The sequence below is a fragment of the Calonectris borealis genome, chromosome 13 (genome assembly GCF_964195595.1).
Source record: "Calonectris borealis chromosome 13, bCalBor7.hap1.2, whole genome shotgun sequence".
Classification (NCBI taxonomy): domain Eukaryota; kingdom Metazoa; phylum Chordata; class Aves; order Procellariiformes; family Procellariidae; genus Calonectris; species Calonectris borealis.
The window spans coordinates 18,477,811-18,498,941 of record NC_134324.1 but is presented as its reverse complement, the minus strand read 5'-3'; the positions used below and the strand labels follow the sequence as shown (position 1 = coordinate 18,498,941).

Sequence of the window (21,131 nt, the reverse complement as noted above, 5' to 3'; positions counted from 1 at the left end):
AGCTGATAGGTGAAGACCGTGGTTTACGCAGCAGCACTTCTGCCTTTTTATATGCACTAAAGCGTTCCTGGATTTTCAGGGCAAAAATTCTCTGTGACGCCTGTTCTCATAAATATTGCATGCAAGTTTGTTTGTATTTTTCAACTAGTTGAATAAAAAATGCAATGGTTTCAGTGAAACGCCCTCTGTTTAGAGGTTGTTTTCAATATATTCCTATATATCTAAGGCACGTTTATACCTCGTGACCTATTATCTTCACCCACCATGAATACGCAACTGATTGTTTTGTTTGTTTCTGGAAAATTAGTGTTTCAGAAGGGACGGGCCATAGACACAGGAGAAGTTGAGATTGGAGCACAAGTTATGCAGACGATCCCCCCTGGTTTATTCTGGCGCTTTCAGATTACTATACATCACCCCATGTACCTGAAATTTAACATTTCACTGGCGAAGGATTCTCTGCTGGGAATTTATGGCAGAAGAAACATTCCGCCTACTCACACTCAGGTAATTAGCAATAATACTGATTCTGTCATGCTTACATTTTCAAACAGCAGTGGATGCAAATGTTCACAATACACTTTCAAAGCAGGGAGGGAGGAAGGGACTGGCTGTAACCACAAAAAGCAGTCTGTTTATCCCTTTCTTTTACTGAGGTCTAGCTCTACCCTCAAACCATGCTCTCTCAGAGGAAGGGACAGTGTCGTACCAGAAATGCCGGCAGTTGTGACCACTGTGATGTGACGGTCCGGGAGGCAGGACAGGTATACACTGTGCTGCTGTGTAGCTCCAGCATCTTCTTTGCAGAGCAGTAGGATGAAGTACCGGATCATTTGAAAATGCTTTAATCTTTTTATGACTTCATCAAAACAAACAGATTACATGGTCAGTATAAAGAGTGAATAGAAAAACAAAACCAAAAAAAAAAGCTGTTTCTAATATGAAGATTATTTTTGAGTGTTTACTCCTAGGGATTTTGCAGGAGAAAACCTGACTAAGCAGTAAGAATATGCAATATTGCTGGTCACATTCCACTTTTTTTTTAGGCTTAATTTGGAATGTGAAGCTGTCATTTCTATGGATAATAGATTTTTCAGCTTTCTTATAGCAGGATCACACTCCATAGAGTGTGGTAAACATATATGGTATCATGGAAAGATTGTTTAGAAGGGACCTCTGGAGATCATCTAGTCTAGCCTCAAAAATTATTTACTAGAGTTTTGATCTCAGAAATAAGCACCTTTATCTGTCATTGTCTTTAATTGAAGCTGGGTCTTCAGTTGAGCTGAAGTTGAACTTTACTGAAAATCAGAATGCCTAGAAAAATATATACATTTCTTGAACAGGGATTCATGAAAAGATTTACTTCTCTGATGCTTTGAGTTAACTGGTCTTAAAGTTGTCACCATCAACTTGGTTAGGTATTAAGAACTTCCATGTAAAAAATAGATACTTATTTGCATTAATAAAATTAAATATAAATAAAAAGTGTATTTAGGTTTTGATATACGATACTGATACTGATATTAAGGGACAAACATTTTAAAATCTGGTATAGAACAATAGATTCTTTAATCTGTTCTTGGCATTTGAGATGAATCACTGCATAACGTAGGCACTACAGCTTGGGAATTTTGGAATTATTCCCATTAAAGACATGTAATTTTTGAAGTAAATCTGCTGTATTTAGTGCAGCAAGTCTGAATTTATCCTGCCATATCAAACAGCAAGTTTTGATGCCAGATTTCTGACCTGCCGTAACGCTTTTTATATGGAAACTGAAGCTAAAGAGACTAGGTTATGCAACTGCTGTCCTCATTGGTGAATACTTAGTCAGTCAGGCAATTCGTCTTAAGATTTCAACTGTTTATTCCTGTTTGAATAAGACCTGCAGAGTAGATTCATAAAAATTTGTTAGGTGGTTAATTTTTGCTCGTTATTATTTCAGTTTGATTTTGTAAAACTGATGGATGGAAAACAGTTAATTAAACAGGAACCAAAAAACTCAGAGGAGCCTCAGCAAGCTCCCAGGAATCTGATCTTAACTTCACTGCAAGAGACAGGTTTCATCGAGTATATGGATCAAGGAGCTTGGCATATGGCATTCTACAATGATGGAAAGAAAGTGGAGCAAGTGTTTGTACTAACTACAGCGATTGGTAAGAATGATTACAATAAAATTGTTATTCTGATTATTATATTGGAAAGCTGTATTTGAAAGGAAATTATTGACCTTGATTCTGGCTTCTCTTAAGTATTCTCTTAAATATGTTTTATTTCATCTTAGTTTAATTAACCTCAGTGGAGCAACTTCATGTTTATGCCAATATTAGACAAATAGCAACATTTGTGTACTAAAGATGGATGTTATCAAATTAATTAAGTGTGAAGTTTTCATGTGTGTTAAGATTTTTATACGATAGCTTAAATGCTTGAGTAATTTCTGGTGTTATCTTGCTCAAGTAAAAGAGATTATGTATGTCTGCTCTCTCTATTTACATGGGAACCATAAATCCTACAAAAATTATCCAGGCTTTAAGTTCTTATTTTCAGTATTTTAGTCAGTTAGAAAATCTAAAAGGCAGCTTTTGTGGATTTGGTTGTGATTGCTGTTTGATGGATGGATGCTGTTCTTTTATACAATTTTTCGAATGCACCATTTTGATTGGAACACAGAAGGCAAATATAGGAGACAGTGTCCTGGTGGCATATCAAATCCCTGCTGCCCTTTTAATACATATAGGTGGACAAATGTTTGCAGCTCTAGGTGTTGTTAGTGAGCAGTGCTCACACGTAGGGTTTCTTTGGAATTTAAATTTAGGTAAAGTGTTGTATTTATGACAGTCTCGGTTTGCTGCAAGACTTTAACCACTATGCCCTTAAGTTAACCTGTTCTACCATATGTTTAGCAAGATGTCTTTACTAGTAATGGACATGCCATCTGCTCTTTAGAACAATTGGATGCTATTTTTACTTGATGGTAAAAACCTTGCAGAGCAGGACAGTATGATTCAAATACCAAGATTTTTAAGGACTTGCAGGAAAATAATTTAGAAACTGCGATAGAATTGTAAGGACTGGTTTTTGTTTAAAAGTTCGTGTTTGCTCTGTTCAAAAAAGTGAATCTTTTACAAGCAAGAAAAAATGCCATTATTCAATGCCATATGAGAAAATAATATTCAAGCAATTTATGAAGCATCTTCGCAGATGCTCTATGAAGAGCATAAAACCTGGCCAAACTCCAGTCCAGATCAGAATCCAAATTCCTGCCCCCTTGTTCATTTCTACTGTAAGACAGCAGTGTTTATACAGGAGGGTTTAACCAATATTTCACTGTTAAGTAGCATACCCTCTCAAAAAAAAAAAAAAAAGAGGAGTTAAATGCTGCGGTTTGGTTCCTGTTGTATTTGGTGAAAAAGAAGTTGTCCACCCCTTCTCTGGCCAATAAGCAGAACAGACTGGGTCTTACAGAGGAGAGCAACAAGAGCCACAGTGCAGGCAGGAATCCTTATACTTAATTTCAGAAATGGCTGCGAGAAGACGTTTTGGGGAAAAAGAGGGTTCGTGCTGCAAGAATCTACTGCTGATGCATTTGACAATAGTGCTAGTTATTGGGTTTTCAGAACCTGTGTATCTTCTTCTCATACTTTTCTTTCTATAATGGTGCTTGGTTGTTTCTTCGGGGGTTTCCACACAAAAAAAAAAATCCTTGAGCCATAGTGCTTACCCCAGACTGGGCTGGAGTCATATTTGACATCTCTGCCGACAAAGGAATCAACCAGGATCACAGATTGAAACACTCAGAATAGAGCAAGAGCTTGGATGCACCTCTGCTGTATGCTGCTGTTGGCTGTGTGAAGCAGTCATGCCCTCCTCATGAGTGTCTGTTAGGTAGTATTTCAAATTGCTCAATGTTAGTTAGGTATCAAATTGATTTTGCTGACACTTTAGCTAACGCTCTGATCAGACTTTCCCTTGAGGGAGGTAATTTGCATGCAAAATCTGGCATGCCTCAAGTACTTTCATAGACTGAATAAAGGCCAGCCCAAACTGGACATTGCATTGAGGGGAGGTAACTTTTCAAACCATTAATTCTTCATTTCAGGTCAATGTAGGGATCGTTTACCATGTGATTTTGGAAAACTGAGAAGACTGGCAAGTGTACACATAGAGCAAGAGAAGAGTAGATAGCGAACAGTAACATGAAAAATTAGTAACGAGCAGCATTATCTGTGAAAAAACTTACTTCTGAAAATGAGCTTGTTTTTGACTTTGAAACAGACATCCCTGTACAGGTTGTGGATATCTGATGAATAGATACATATCAAATGCCTGTTCTTTGGTATAAACTGATAGCCCGAAAGGAACATTTTTAAATAACAGTAGGAGTTTTTAAGAGGAAGCAGTCCTTATCTGTCCAAGTGCCCATAAATGAGATCAAAATAAATTTATTTCAGTTATTCATGTTAGTTGTAGGATGTGCTTATAATCCATCTCTTGACAACTTATGTTTGACTTTAAAAGTATATCAGGTTTGATTAGATTAAATATTCCAATGGTATGCCCTTTCTTGAGAAAAGTTTTTCCTCCCAAATCACTTGCCATGGACAGATACTTTTCAAAAGGATCTGGGTTTTCTTCTTCTTCCCCAACATTTATTATTTTGTGGGAAAGGAGTCATGTTTCCCCTCTTCCTATAGCCAGAGGTACTTCCCCACGTCTATTAGTGGATGTGCCCATTAAACAGTCTCAGTTCCCACTGTTCCGTAGCCCTCTCCCGTCCTGCACAGTACCTGCATGGGCTGCAGAGACCCTCAGTCCTGCTCTGGCCTGACAGTGACCTACTCCACATGGGAGCATCTTACCCTCGGATTTGCTTCATGTTCTTTACATAAACCCTATATAAATCAGTGAATCCACTGAATTCCTGTAGGAAATACATGTGTAAATTAAAAACAGCTAACCCACGTACAGATATGAGCCTGTCCCCAGATGTGTGAGGTTAAGTGGTTTACTATCCAAAGCTGTGTGATAAAACATGGGCAAGTTTAAGATCAGAATTGAAGGTGGCGGTTTTTTTCTTCAAATCTAGTTCTTAGTCCTTTATTGCATTGAGTTTCATCACTGTACAAAAGACTATTTTTCTTTTTTTTCATCCGATTGTATAGAAGTGGAAATCCTACCTTCCTCCAAGGAATTCAATTCACATGGTTCAAATGAACACCATAGAAGGCAATTTACGCTATAAACAGGTTTCAAACAAATTACTTCAGCAATAAAAGAAAGTGTTTAAGGTGGACATTTTTCAGCAAATACTCTGGTTCTTGCAGTGCTTTTAATGGTGGTAAATTTTACATGAACACTTACTTTAAAAGCTTTTTGGTGTAATATAAATGATGCACTTGTTATCTCGAAGCTGTCAAGACAAAATCTAATATTTGTAAGCTGCTTGAACAGGAATTCTGTTTTATGCTCCCTATGAATGAAAATGGGCCTTTTACTGCTTCTGCACCTATTTGTATGTTGAGATGTGTCCTGCAGAGTGAGGTGAAAATGCCATTCATTTTAAATTCAAGCAATTTGTATTTTTCTTTGTGCACAACTCTCTGAATAAACAGAAATCCTGGATGACTGCTCTACTAATTGCAATGGGAATGGAGAATGTATCTCGGGGCACTGCCACTGTTTCCCGGGATTCCTTGGTCCTGATTGTGCAAAAGGTAATCTCATATTAACTGACCCGCAGTGCATGACAGGGATCACAATTATGGTGTGTGACTGCTGGGCTTGCAAAGATTCAAAGTGATTAAAGGAGATTAAATTCCTTTTTCCAGCCAGATGGCAGGTACAGTACAAGCACACAAGTACAAAGTTTCTTTATGCTGTACTTGAGCTAAGATGCATCAACCACTTCTCTCTTCTTGACTTTCAGAGTTAATAGATTCCTCCATCCCTCTTTGCATCCGCTCCGTGATTATAAAATACATTTTTTAATAAATGTGTTAGCTTAGCATAATGTTTTCTGTTATTTAGAAGTGACACACAGTTTCTCTTTGGAGAAAATCCTGTAAGTCAGTCAAATGCTTCTGTGGTCTTAACTTGAATAGGGTGTAGAAAAGAAGCCTAAAGCAGCTTAGAGACTGTTTTCCAGCATTGGGGCAAAAAACATGCTAAAAAGATTGTGAGTGAGTTTATTTCTGTTTCAGATAGTTCTGTTGGTATTAACCATCATCTGCTGCATATGATGTCTGGAAGTTCTCATGTTTTTCCAATGTTTCCTCAAATTTTGGATTGACTTTATTTTAAGAGCTTTATTGGCTCAGAAATTGATACTGGATTGTAAAACTAAGTTTCCACATCGCTGGTTTACGTGCGGATCAGTAATGGCTAAAACTTCAGTAATGTTAAGTCTGCCTAGAAGAAAGCAGAAAAGGGCAGTATCTTGCTTCACAGGGAAGAAATATTAATCTTGTAGGCATCACTGCAAATTCTCTGTGGAAGCCAATCAAGGGGAGGGAATTATTTTTATCTTCTAAGATATTCCATTTCAGGTCAAAATTAAGGTATACGAGCAAAGCAGGCTGAGGAAACGAGGACATTGTATTACTAGCTCAAAGATTTCAGGTTGTCACAACCCTTGAATCAAATGGAGGATTGGGGGGCTGGAGTGGAAAAGCAATTTTACAGAACGATAAATGCAATAAATGTTAATCTATGTAAGTATGTAAATACATTAAAAAGGTCAATCTGCCACTTTCAGATTCCTGTCCAGTGCTGTGCAGCGGCAATGGAGAATATGAGAAAGGTCACTGTGTGTGTCGGAACGGGTGGAAAGGACCAGAGTGTGATGTTCCAGAAGAACAGTGTATTGATCCAACCTGCTTTGGCCATGGTACTTGTATCATGGGCGTCTGCATCTGTGTCCCTGGATACAAAGGAGAGATTTGTGAGGAAGGTTTGTGAAGTTTCCTTCTCTATGGTTACTGGGTTTGATTTTTGTCTTTAATCTCCAAACCTGTTTTAAGGTAGTTAAGAATTCCCGTAGATGTGAGAAGCTTACTGGGAAGCAGTACTGTTTTGCTCAAAAGCACCTTTACTGTCTCATAGAAAGTAATGTTAAGATAGAAAATTATCAAAGGTAAAGGCATTCAGGTCTCAGTGACAGCCAGTGGAAGCTGATCACATAATTTCCAAGATTCACATTTTTATTCTAAAAGATTAAAATTACTTAACATTGTCTAATAAGACTATCTAATAAATGTAGCATGGGCTACAGTCCTCTGAAATACTCAGTTTCTCTTTCGGTCCAGGAGGACTCTAGTTCTTGTATGATTTCTGTTCCCTCCCTCCATTGAATCTCAGCAGCAAGAACAGAACTGGGTGGAAGTTTTTTGCCTTTCAGCAAGCAGTGTATTCTTAATCCTCCAAAAATTTCCTGGAAAACATCCTAGCAAGCAAGGATTCCTGGGTTTTTTTGTGAAAGTTGTGAGACCATCTTGATTTGTTTGTCTGCACTTTTCTTCTCTCAGGCGCCGGATACTTTTTTCAGGAAGGGTGGCTGGTGTCCCCAGTCCTGCTTGCGGCCAGTAACCTTGGTTCCTTAGCACACAGTGTCAGAGAGCCTGCGCAGACTTTTTTACTTGGCCAAAAGCTAAGGCTAAGGCAGTCAGAAGATCATTTAAACAAAATATGATGTGGTTCTCCGAAGTAATCAAAAGATCGTAATCAGCTTTTCCCTTTCTTCATGCTTTTACATCTTAGCTTTTTCTGCGAAGAACATACTGACAATATAAAGGCAAAAGAGCAGCAAACAGTTTCAGTTTACCAGAGCATATTGTGTAATTCTGTTGTCATATGTCATTTTTACTGCGAGCCTGTGTTCAGGGTACTAAACTGGCATCCTTTAAGGCTTGGCTAATAAAAAGTGGGAAATTCTGAGAACAAGTAATTGTACTTTTGCTGGTTGTAGTAGCAATGTGTCTCTGCCCTCATCTGTAGAAAGAAGCAGTTGTCGTTTGCCTGTTAGCATTTCTGAGATAGCTCATCAGCTTTGACTTTCTTCCCCTGTGCATAGCCTCGGAAAGCAGAACTCTGCTTCATGCTTGCCCTGATTTGATGATTTTTCACTAGTCCCCTTAGCCTGAAGCTAGTGACAGCATACTTTGTGCTTCCTGCTGTATAGATTTTAGGTAATTCTTTTGAGTAGCACACAGAGGAGGCTCTTTATGTGGCTTGAATTCTCTAGTCAGAAAAATGTCTGGGATGGATTTGATGGATTTGACATACCTGGTATGGTTTTTAAAGGCGGAGGATCAAGAGAATGCTTCTGACATACTCAGTTGTTGGTAGTTTCAGCAAACGGACAAAACCAAGAAAACCCAAATGGGAAAAAGCAAGTAATACACAGATTTACTCACTGAGGCCGTGATGCCGAACAAGCCTGTAGCTGGAGAGAGGCTGACTGCTGTTTTCAGTTGCTTTGTTTCTTGCCATAACGTGATCCTGCAAAATGGTTGAAAAAATAATTGAGATAAATGTACCCAGACAGCTATTGAAACTAAAAGTGTGAAAACATTGGATTTTAAAAGTCAGAGACGTATTTAAATTTTTTAAAAAAGGTGGAGTTATGTAGAAATAGGGTGGATGAAACAAACCTGTGCAACCAAGTACAGTGGGTTTTTAGAGTAACAGTGTGTGCATGACATGACTGTTCAGTTTACTGTACAACATAACTTCTGCAATAGTGGAAGTAATTCTGTCAGGAATTCAGATTACATTATTGTATGTAATTATGAGTTAAGTGTTATAGCAGTATTGTTAACATAGCAGACATAGTAACAGATGTACTATCCAGGGAACACCAGCAGCTACATGTATTCATTGCTATGGGAGTCCTTTGAATTTGTCCTGTCAGATTATCATTACTAAAGGGAGTGATACTTTTTAAACTGTTTATGGAGTTCACTCAATTAATTTTAAAAGATCAGCAAAATAAAGAGCTGTCTCAGGATGAGAGAAAATTGCCGAGTATTTTTGTCCTATGCTTAGCAAGATATGCATTGTCCAGAAACACTTGATTCCCCTCTGTCAGAATTACATTGTGCTGTGCACAAGGCTGAAAAAGATACAACATAAATCTTGAAATAAGATCTTGAATTGGTGGCATAGCAGCTCAAAAGATAAAGCATCACTTCTTTATTCTTAGGTCAAAAGGTCCTATAAACTGGAGGCCATTAATCTCTAGATCTGAAGTATTTAGTCTTCCCTTACTGACGCAGGGAGCATCTCTTCATTCGTGTAGCACAGAATACTGTTTGTGAAGTTTACAATTCAATTATTAAAACAGTAGTTGTGCTGATACTTGAAAAATACATACAAGAACTGTCAAAGTGCCTCTTTAACATTGGTCTGAAGCATGATCTAACAGGAATCGGCTTTTGGCTAATTGTTTCCCATGCTCGGACCCCACAAATCCTCTTCAGCTCTGCAGTCTTCCTGCAGCCTCCAGAGAAGGCAGGCTGCCTTCTGCTTAAAATCTGTCTTGTTAAAGAAATGCTGGGGCTTTATGAAAGAATCTGCTGATTATACAGGACTAACCAGCTGATTTAAATTCTTCTACAGAGCTCCTGAATTTTTCACTAGGAATAGTTTAATCCAAATTGAGAACAAATTTAGCTCTTTGTCTGTTTGCAAATTGTTCATCAGTACGTTATGACTTTTATGAATCTGTTCATTATCTGCAATTGCCCAGCACATACTTTTTATGAGTGTGTGAGATTTTTTTTTTTACAGCAAGCATTCAGAGGTTCACTACTCGGGGTTAGTGGATCGCCATTTTTTTTGTATCAAATTTGCAGCTGTAGAGAGAGCTTTCCACAGGAAGATGAAAGAATAAATCTTTATTTTCCCAGATGTAAATGAAGCACAGAGCAAACACCCAAATGGAAACACAATGCACAATTGTAGAAGTAATTAGTAATTGCTCCAGTTCTTTCCCAGCCCTGCTACTGAAGCACAGACTTCACTGACTTGGACCAATAGATCTCTCTTGGGAATCTGCATTTTAAAAATATGACAATATCCTTGACAAGCAGAACCACATGATCTGTAACTGTCTGCATGCTTGCTTTTTTTCTTGTTTTTGGCTTATGCTTTTGCACAGATGTTAGCATAGACTTTTTTCCTTGTGTTTGTTAACATTGTTGCAGTTTGGGTATTTGTATAAAAATCACCAAATTAATCTGAATCCCTGATGTATTTCACTAGGAATCCAGGTGCAAGTTTTGTGCTCTAAGTTATATATTCCCTGCTTTCCAGAGGACTGCTTGGATCCGATATGCTCTGGCCACGGTGTGTGCGTTCAAGGGGAATGTCACTGCTCCACGGGCTGGGGCGGTGTGAACTGTGAGACGGCGCTTCCCGTGTGCCAGGAGCAGTGCTCGGGGCACGGGACTTTCCTCCTGGACACGGGACTCTGCAGCTGTGAACCGCAGTGGACGGGTTCAGACTGTTCAACAGGTATGCTGGAGATTTTATTTTTTCAATAATGCCTATGCTTTCTGTTTGAGTTGTGAAACAAAGTAGTTACTGTGCTAGTATGAATTTAAAAAACAAGATAGGGATGCACCAGGGGTGCTGTGGCATGGCACAACCGGCTTTCTGTTGACAAGGGTAGAAAGGCTTTTTCTCTGTGACAAGAATGTTGACTGCCTGATGTCGTGACAGCTAGAACAGTAGACCTGCAAGAGTGCAAGTGCCTCCTGCCATGGATTGGAGTTGAGCATGACTCTTGCCTGAGACGTTGAGCACTTATCAGGTCATGCAATGAGGGAATCCACAACTCTGAGAGAGACTGGGAGGATATAAAAAAAATAAATGCAATGACTGATGAGTAAGAAGGCTCTGTCAAAAAATCTTTAAACAAAAATGACCATCCATTCTCTCATGCTGGGATAAAAACTCTTTTCTTTCTTAGAGGACCATCCAGGTTTGATCCCACTGAATTTGATTAAGAGTTGAAATGGATTTCCTATATGCTTTGTACATTTACGTTTCGTTTTCTGGAAATGAATGCACTCTGGACATTTTACTCTGTAATGGAGCATGTCATTACCTATGTACGTACTACTATTTTTTTCCCCTATAAAGCTCACAAAACCGGAATCTCAGATGATAAATAGCACATCCCAGTACAGAATAGATGCAAGTGACAGAGTTGCTGAATACTATGGAATACAACCAGTGGTCCAAGTCACCAATTTTTCTTAGAAATCATCGTTCAAAAGAACACTTGGAACAGTATAAATTTCCATTCAGATCTTTAAAGTGTATGGTTATGATCTCTAAGTTGGGACTTATGAAATGTCCCCCTCCATGATAACTTTTTAAGCAACAAAATATTGATCTGCTAATAATTTTCAGTGTTTTTTACAAAGACCCTGCATTCCTTCTACACTCCAAAATTAATGCATGCAATTTCAGTCTGACACTATCGGATATGGTACCTGCTTTGATAAGAATTGACTTTTTATTGGCTTTCAGCAAAAGCCCGGTTGCTTGCATTTTTATCATGTATTTTATTATGTGTTAAAAATATTCCCTGAAGGTTAATAATACAGTGGTACTTCCATTAATGAAGCAAATAATTAGGAAAGGTATTAGCTATGTACTAATTTTTTACTCACAAAATATGCAAACTAATTCTGTTCTAGGACAATGTTATTGTAGCTCAAAAAGAGATGTTAATCTCCAATAGGTTGTCAGCTGCATGGGGCAATTAGATATTAAGTAAGGGAACAAAGAGCTAATAAATAACTGCAGTGAAGAGGCTTTTATCTTGCTAGGATCATAGTTTTCATGTTTGTCTCACCTCCAAAGCTGTTTTGATTAATTTTTAGAAGAAAAGTAACTTTTTTTCTTACCTCCATCAACCAGTAGGGAAAATACCTCTCTTCATCCCTACTGGCTTATCAAAGGATGCTTTTACAACCACCAACAGGCATCTCTCTTTATAGCTAGATACTTCAGATTTCTCCTTTCAAATATATCTTTCTTCATAGGTGTTAAACTAGATTCTGGATTTTTGTGGTAATACAGTGAGTGTTAGACTGAAGTATAGATGTTCATTTGCGCTTGAGACTTTCTTCCTAGGATCAGGGATTGCTGTGCATGCTGGAAGTACAGCTTGATTTTAGTGAGGAAGGAAAACATCGGATGAGTAAGTCAAGAAGGTCAGAATAAACGAGGTGTCATATGCGAATGGAAAAAATCATGAGGTTCTGTACAATGAAGAGGATGAAAAGGGTGAACCACAGACTGCTCGTCTGGAATCAGACAACAAGGAAAGCTTTGCAACTGGTAGACGAGCAGTCTCTCAGCCTGCCTCAAACCCTTGCAGTTTCCCGCTGTCTCTGTACCGCATCATTGTCAGTTCTGTGGAAATTTGCCTTTCTGTATCACCTTGAAGAATATAGGCGCCTGTCCTGAAATTTCTGCATTCCCCAGCAAATTCGAAATACTTTCAAAATAAAAGGATAAATTATCTTAAGTTTTATGTTTTTCCTAAATAGAAGTTAATATATCTTTAAAAAGGAGAAATAGCAAAGGTGCCAGAATGTTTTTGAGTACATTATCCCGGACACACTGTGGCCCACCTGAAAAGGGATGAGCCATCTCTGTGATACCTTCTCCTACCTACCTATCTTCAAACAATAAGAAATTCCATTTTACAAGCAGCAGACTGGAGAAAGACAGAAATCAGTGTGGAAATGGAGGAACAGAGATGAAGGGTGACTGTGTGACCCATGCATATCCTGAAGAATTGCCAATGTTTGGAGCCCCAGCCTGAGATCTGCAATAATTCATGGATTTTTGAGGCTGGAAAAGACCATGGTGTTCATGCTATTTGATTTTTCTGTAGGACATGTACCAAAAAAAATCATCCTTCAGTTTCCGCATGACACTCATAATTTCTGTTTAGTTTTTGGAAATTCAACCTTCTCACAAAGACTGAAAATGAAGGATAGTCTACCATGTCCTTAGGTAAATTGTTTCAATTATGCCTGACCCTCTCTGCTAAAAAGTGCACCTCCTACTCCCAGTTTGAATAGGTGAAAAGTCTTACAATTGGGTTTCTTTCCGTGAGGTGAAAGACCGTTAAATTCTTTGTCAAATTCATTATATTTTTTGTCCTTCATGTTTATAAAAAGAGCCAATATTTTAAATCCATTTGCTTCTCATAATGCTACATACACACACCTCTCTCCCCCTCACTCCCCCTTTCTCTGTCTCTTTCTCTCTCTCCCTATCTCTATCTCCACCTCCACAAGAAGAATAATGCCAGAAAAAAAATTATGTATTTCTTGGTTTTTGGATAGGCCTTTTGGGAAGTATGACTGACCACATAAAGTATGCGTTTTTCTTTTCCTATTTCTTCATTAAAAAATTACATCAAGGGAAATTCCAAGCTTAAATATTCAAAGGTCAAAGACAGACAAAAGAAGATACCTACATGTTAACTAACATCTTTCCTGTGTTTCTTATGAAACAGGTTTCATTTTTCATACTTAACAGAAATGCCATTTTGCTAAGGATGTATGGCCTGATCATTCAAGCAGTTACTTGCTCTTGTATATACTTGCTCTTCTGCACAGTTGCTGTACTAAAGACAATGTCTTTTTCTAATCTATTGGACTGTTCAGATCAGATTCTACATGAAATTGCACGTTGAAAATGTTTGAATACAACAAACACTGAACTGTGACATGATTGAATTAATTGGTTGGTAAGAAGTCGCTAGTTTAAAAAAGGTGAAATGTGGGAGCACATGCACAAAAGCACAGAGTAATGGAGTGAATTGGATTTATTTCTGGCCTTCCCTCACATGGGGCACGGTTTCTAAAGGGGCTGTCAAAATGAGGAGGCCATAGCTGTGATCCACCTAAATATCGCAGAGTCCATCTCGGAGGCTTCCATATAAGGATATGAATTCTGGCATTATCCTCTTTTTTGGGTCAGCAGCTAAATGCCTTATGTCGTCCATTGAACTTTTGCAATGCTTTTTCTCAAGAGCTCTTCCTTTTTCTTTAGGCCTTAGGTATGTTCTCAAGGAATTAATTTATTCAATAGAATAGAATAATTCGACAGACAACATCTGTACTACAAAGGCTGGTATAACTAGGGCAGCCCTAGTTTGTGTTCAGAGTTAAGGATTACTCTTCTATCCAAAAATAATTCCAGTGTTAGAGATGTTTCTTACACTGTGGCTGTGGAGAGAATCTGTGTGGCACTGAATTGACTACCATATAACCAGTCCAGAGCCCATCTGACTTACTGCTCTAGTTAAACTGTCTTGCATGACCTATGAGCTTGAGCATCTTTTATGTATGAGGATTAGTTGGCAATCGGGCACCTTTGTAGCATTGCTACACAGCATATGTAGCATAACAGCTATGAGCTGGGGAGAGCAGATGCTTGCTGCCGAAATCACTGACATCCTCTCCTGATGTGGCCATTACACCTGACCAGCTCCTAGCCAAGAGAGTGGTAATTCTGAAGTGCTTCAAGATCTTATTGTTATCATCAGAGGCCTGAGGCCAGGATCCTTCTCCAGTCTAGCATAGACCTGCTCACTTTCTTTGCACTGCTTTGTTTCCCAGACTATTTCCAAGCCCAAAAGAATCAGAGCCACAACACTATTATAGTTCCACATTGTCCAAGCCAGTTTTGGCTAGTCAGCTTAACACAGATGTCCAGCATAGGCTCTGCTCTGACCAGTGGACTGCCAAAACCCGATCTCACTGCACCACCTCCAGATACTCGTCTAGATCCAAAGTTCTCGATGGCCAGTTGCCATCCCTTGAGGCCCAGAAAATCCTCTTACAGAACTCCAAAACAGCTGTCAGGATATGTTTTCATCGTGTTTGAATTGGTTCTCAATTAAAACAGCAGCTCAGTATGGCTTGAAAGTTGTTCAGACATTTAGTATTGCTAATCCTATAGGACACAACCTATGTTGGCTTTTTATTCAGCCCTGTTAAGGTCCATCCTTTCAATATTCTTAGCTGGATATCTGTTGGCCTCTTTCTACCCTACAATATTGAACTTCCATGAAAAGCCATTTTCTTTTGTTAGCTCAGATTTCAATTTGCCTACCCCAAGATGACTTGATTTTCATTCAGCCTTTGCCTTGCTACTTATGCGCCTATTTGTAAAGGCTCTTCCTATCAGCTAACGTTCAAACAGAAAGATAATATGCTTCTGATTCTTTTGCCTTCTTCAGGCAGCATCAACTGAATTTCACTCTGAAAATATTGACAGATCTTTAGCTACACCAATCAAAACAACATTCGTAGGTATCCTTTCTACAGCCATATGTGACATCAGGAGAAAAAAAATCACTTACCTTCTCTCTGTACCTAAGATTTGGTTTATTATATGGACAAGGTCAAAGTGCTTTAATTGTCCTATGTGATTATGCACTGACGTGTATTTACCACGAGGGGGATGGATTAGCCTGTTTTGTCAGTCTGCCAACTGACTTGAACACTGAAGGTCAAAAACAAGCTATGGCTTTCACTGCTTCAAAATTATACCAATGTCAGAAATTTGTAGAGAAGCAGCATAGAGTTATTCCAGGTGAGTTCTTCCAAATGCTGTACCTTGGACATAGCTGTTATAATTCCAGTTGCAAGAATCAGCGCTGCAGTCATTATTCAAGTAATGTAACCGAATCTTTCATTCCCGCTGGCCTGAGCGGACATTGCTTGCTGCCTTTACCCGTGGTGTAATCTGCGTTATATATATACATATATATATAAAAATATATTTTTATGTATATAAATATACACAGAGATCCAGTGTTGTCTTCTACAGTAACTTTACTGAAGTTGTTTTAGTCAGCTGTCCCTTGAACAGCCATCGATCCCACTTTCTGCAGTCTTCACTTTGGAACGTACGAGGAATGAGGAGAGTTATGTTCGCTTTTGCCTAAAAGTAAGGGAGGCACAGCTGTTAGGGCCAAGCTAAGTTGATCGCAGGCAGAGGTCCACAGACATCTCCGAGGAGAGCTGTCTTTCCACCATTTTGATTCCCAAAGTGTTTCCAAGACAAAAAGAAACAGCAACAGCACTCTTACAGTCCTGCATTGTCCAAGACATTGACCCCAACAGTCACACCTACCATACAGCAAATAGGTTGTCTTCAAACATTGTAATGGCTTTAGCTCATGCTGTCAAAAAACCCATGTGATTTTATATCTCTAATCATTAGTTTGTGGAAAAACAAATGCTTCTCTGATGTAAAGCCCTGAAAATTAAAAACCCGTGATAATACTCACAGTAGAAATGTGAGTACTCTGTGTTTGAATTAATTCCTTACTATCTTGTTTATCACTTTGCTCATTTAGTTTTAGTTTTTTCCTACTTCAGTCATCCTTTGGCAAGTTGCACAAAAATGCCCAAAGACATTTGGCCATTACCAATTTAGCCATCTGACAGTAGACATGCCCAGGAGAGATGCACGAGAGATTGGGTTCCGTTTCTCATTTAGTCTCCCCCACCACCACCACCACCCGCCAAAAGATGTGAATAGAGAATAGGAATTTCATAGTTTGTTCCAAGTGAGACTGATTATAAAATATTTTTTGTGAAAACTACTTGTGCTGGAGAAGGTGATCCTTGGAATATTTCAGAGTCTCAGCGTCTTTACACGATACTGAATCCAGTTATGATTGTACGTGAAAATCCATTATTATTCAGACCTTCACCATACGGCTCCGTTGACCTGTGCAGTGTGGGGGTGATTTACTGCATACATGACAAAATAATACAGTAGGGTGGAAGACTGATAGTGCACTATTTTAATGTCACCAGGACTTCAGTATAGTCAACTTTCTTCCTACTGTCTGTGGATCTTTGTTGCTTTATTTATAGGCTGTCATCCAAAATCCTTTGATGTTAATGAGTCATCTCCCTTTGAGGCATATAGGCAGTGCTTTTCCGAAAGACAAAATCAAACTTGTGAGTACTGACTACTCGCCTCAGGTAGAAGGGAAGCTCTGGCTAATTGAAGGTGCAGCATCAACAAACTGAACAAAAAAACTCATCTTTTGTTCTCAGATTGACACCTTTACCATGGAGCCTTGAGATTAAGGGAGTGACATTTCAAGAGAAAATGGATGACAGAGTTGTTCAGTGGGGCTTAGCTAGCATAAATTAGTGTAACTGCAGTGATGCCACCAGTGCAATCCCAGTGTGTTTCAGGTGAGAATCCAGCCCCGAGTCGCTAATTAATTGCAGCACTATGCCTAAAATATTACAGACTGAAAAGTAATGAAATCTGTGACAGAGCTGATGCCTGTGACACCCTGTCCTGTATTCGTTTCTCTAGACTCTATTCAGCCAAAGTAGGCCAGTTTCCATCCTCCTTACTTCAGGACATTTGTCATAATTCCACTGAATCCATTTATACCACGGAAGCAACCTAATTATGATTGGGAAAAGAATACTGGCAGTTCTTAGTCACAAAAACATTCATCCTAAAATGATTATGTGGAGATGGTATATATTTAGCATATCTATTTTTGGTTAAGCTCTCTCTAGCAAGATCGGTGGTAATTTTACAAAGGGTAAAAATGGAACAGCAGCCTCTTCCTTCAGTATCTTGCAAAGCATAAAACCTCTTTAAAACTGAAGTGCTTTGAAAAATGCAAAATGTTGTAATTGTTGTAAATTGATATGTGCAGAGTAGAGTAATTTAAAAATCATTAGAAGTATGCATTTTTTAAAATGCTTCAAAAAGAAATGAAGGCATAATACAGTATATTAATATAGTTCAAGACATCTCAAATTGGTTTCAAAATTAAACATCAAAAACTGCAACTTGAAAAAATAATTAGGTAAAACCATTTCATCGCAATCAGAAAACTCTTCAGGTTTAGGAAATTGCAAATTATGGGTGTCAGTCATTCTGATTTGCCAAGGACAAGGATATTCACTACAAACAACTCGCAGTAGTGAAAATAGCCTTGAAATTTCCTCAATACATGATGTAATCTGTCATGCGTTTTCTATGGACTGCTCTGTTCCATGCTGGTATTTTTACTCTGCTCCCTATTTTAGACAAATCTCAAGAACTTTTTAATTACACTATAACCATCCTTCATTGTTTTGTTCTGAAGAAATGATGGACTTACTTAATTTCATCTAACTGTCCTCTTTCTTTATTTTGTGAGGAGCTTTGACTATTACTGCTCTGCTAATTAAAAGGATGATTGAAGTTTCCCCTGCTGTACATTGACATTGTAGAAAGACTCTTCTTACTACTGTATATTTCATTGAAAGGAAAAAAACTGTGTGTGACTAGTTTGATTTGTATCTCCTGTAGAGTTGCAAGAGTTTGCAAAAAGATAGCCGGTGAGCAAGATTTCTATTAAAAACTTAGTAGTTAAAGATTGGAACATTTAATATGTGTTGCTGGAGAATTTAAAACATGAGAAATTTAAGGCAGTGAAGAAGCACTCCAATAAAAATTAATTTTCCTGCATGTTGAAATCATTCCAGAGGGAACCAGAAATACCTGATGTAGTCATGTATTGATTTAAGAAACAGGATAAGTCAAGGGTATGAGATATACAATGAGGAAACTTGGGATGTTTTTCAACTGATTGCTGCTTATTTTGCAGATATGCCAAAAATAATAGCTCTTTCCTTCCCTTTTTCTTCCTAAAAATTAAGATTCTTAATCTATTGCTGTCTGCACATCATTCAGCAATTATTGGAAATATCCCTCATTTAGATGTAAACATAATTTACTGAAGTCAGCTTTTGTAAATCCTGGTCTAATCCACAAAAAGGTATTACTTATTCCACTGGGTGGAACGCACAAGACCCAATTTCGGATGCTTCTATCCTGGCAGCTCTTCCCTTATCCAGGAGCAAGGTACCCGAATTGCTCTGGTGACAGTAATGTGGTCCTGTTTATCCTACCTTCTAGGTTGCTAACCTCTCTGTATGCATGGCATCGCGTCTCTATGGGGAGTCCGTTGTGTCCAGGAACTGTCCACTTCAATGCGTTTTGCGTTAGGCCAGCTCCAGTAGATCTGTTGGAGAGATCCTTAGGCAACACCCATGTAAGATCATGCAGATTGTGAAACTAGAGCTTAACATAAAGATGCTATGACCTCAGTTGGGTGATTATCTAGTAGCAAAACCTGGCAATTAAGTGGGATTTTAGTAGCAATTCAGGTGCCAAAGTGGTTCAAGCACCTCCAAATTAGGTAAGCTGAGCAAAGGGTTTAAGGGTCTAAATTTTGGATTTAGACATTTAAAGTTGTAGTTAAGTGCCTGCATCCCTTTTTGCATCTCAATCTTATCACCTACGTGGTAGTCTATCTACTAGACGGTGATTAAGAACCATAGTAAAACAACCGACAGGATATAGTATGGAAAGGACTTTTGTGAATACTCTATGTCCAAGAAAATATCAAGATGGAAATTCTGAATATGAAAGGCTTGTACTCCACAAGAAGTAGAGAAGTTGTGGGAGCGTTCTGCTGGTGTTGTGGATGCTGCAATGGAGGGGAAAAAACAGCCTAGATGGACAGCAGAACAGTAACGACATACAAAATCCTCAACTTTTAACTTGCTAAGCCAGGTCCAGTGATGAAACTCTGACAAGTTATCCATACCACCAGCATTTAAAGAAGGGTTCTTGTGTTAGGAGAGAACTTCCCTTCCTCACAGCTGGAAAAGCACAAACGGGAATTGCTAGAGCAAGAGTACAAAAAAGCACTAGAACAATTAGAGGTTTTGTCCTTCAGTGAATTTCAGAACATCTATTACGCAAAATGTGTTGCATCAGTCCCTGAAAAGCAGATATTTATAATATTTTTTTATTATCGTGGTAAGAGTTCTACAAAAATAGCTATCATTTCAATATGCTTATGCAGCAGATCCTATGAAGTTTAACTTACCTCTGAAAGTAGGAAATTGCTGTTGATAAAAGTCAAAATCATGGGAACTTTCTTTTCTCCTACATACTGCGTTTTTAAGCTTTTTGATTGTGTAGATTGTTGCAAGGGTAATATATGTAGACACCTCAGGAATTCCTGGTCTCTGCCCTCTTTAAGGACTTCTGCTTAAATGTTTAGGCTCAAGTAATACGTTTTAAATAAAATTAAATTTATAGTAATTGTGCAAGAACATTTCAATGGTGATAGAGCAAAAACTCCCTGTGTATTGTAGCTGCAGTCTACATTTGGGCATGTCGCTCTTCAGCTTAGCAAGCCTTGGCTATTTTATAAACAGATTATTAAAATCATATCTATCACCTTGTATCCAAAACCATTTTCTGATGGACTGCAGAAAGCTGATTGTTCGCATGGCACATTTGTATTTTCAGCTCCTACTGTGGTCACCCACGCACTCATTACAAAAATGCCTTGAAGAAGGGTGGCCAGGCTGGCTGCGGAGCGAGAAGTGGCAGGGTGTCTTTGGGCAGTGTGGGACTGGGCAGCATGTCCTGGGGATGACAGAACTGCCTCAGCAAAGCAGCGTTTGCAGGGGCGAGGAGGGACCAGGGAGAAGTGATGAGTTAGTGGAAAATATAGGCAGCGTAGAAGGAAGACAGCGAGCGAAATAATAAAGGACATTCGTTCCCTTAAAATCTACAAAGCAGTATTGCAGTTGTACCACGGACACTGAGGAGTGTGATCGCGGTGCTCGCTTAAAAGCCAGGGTCCTGTGCCCAAGGTGCTGCTTCTCCCTGGTGCAGGAAAAATGCAAGTCATGAGCTGCATCTTTGCTTTAGCAGCCACAAGGCAGAAGAGCTGCTGCCAGATGCGTGTTGCTATTTCTGTTCGTGCTGCTGACACAGAGGAAGTTATGGTTTATTTACTGGGAGCTGCTTCATCTCTCTCTGTACTCATCTTCACAAACGCAGCAAGGAACATAGGCATGTTTGCTCCCCGCCCGTGTGAGCAGCGTGCACAGTCACCGAGCCCTGTATGACTTTGGCTACTTGAGGCTGCACTCCTTGCTTTTGTGAAAGAGCTTGTTATGCTTGCGTGTTGAGTTTGTCCAACAAACTGCTTATTTGTGCTAAAAAGGGAGGAAGCAAGGCCAGCCTTTTCA

The 21,131-nt window shown here is 38.8% G+C and overlaps 1 protein-coding gene across 1 annotated transcript in view; it reads left to right on the top strand.

Annotated features, from left to right (window-relative positions):
• Positions 1 to 21,131, top strand: part of TENM1 (teneurin transmembrane protein 1) — a 349,960-nt gene that overhangs the window by 213,282 nt on the left and 115,547 nt on the right. Inside the window, exons 8-12 of the mRNA XM_075162386.1 lie at positions 308 to 507; positions 1,949 to 2,159; positions 5,619 to 5,720; positions 6,761 to 6,955; positions 10,318 to 10,518. Coding sequence (XP_075018487.1) covers positions 308 to 507; positions 1,949 to 2,159; positions 5,619 to 5,720; positions 6,761 to 6,955; positions 10,318 to 10,518 — 909 coding nt within the window. The remainder of the gene's footprint in view (positions 1 to 307; positions 508 to 1,948; positions 2,160 to 5,618; positions 5,721 to 6,760; positions 6,956 to 10,317; positions 10,519 to 21,131) is intronic.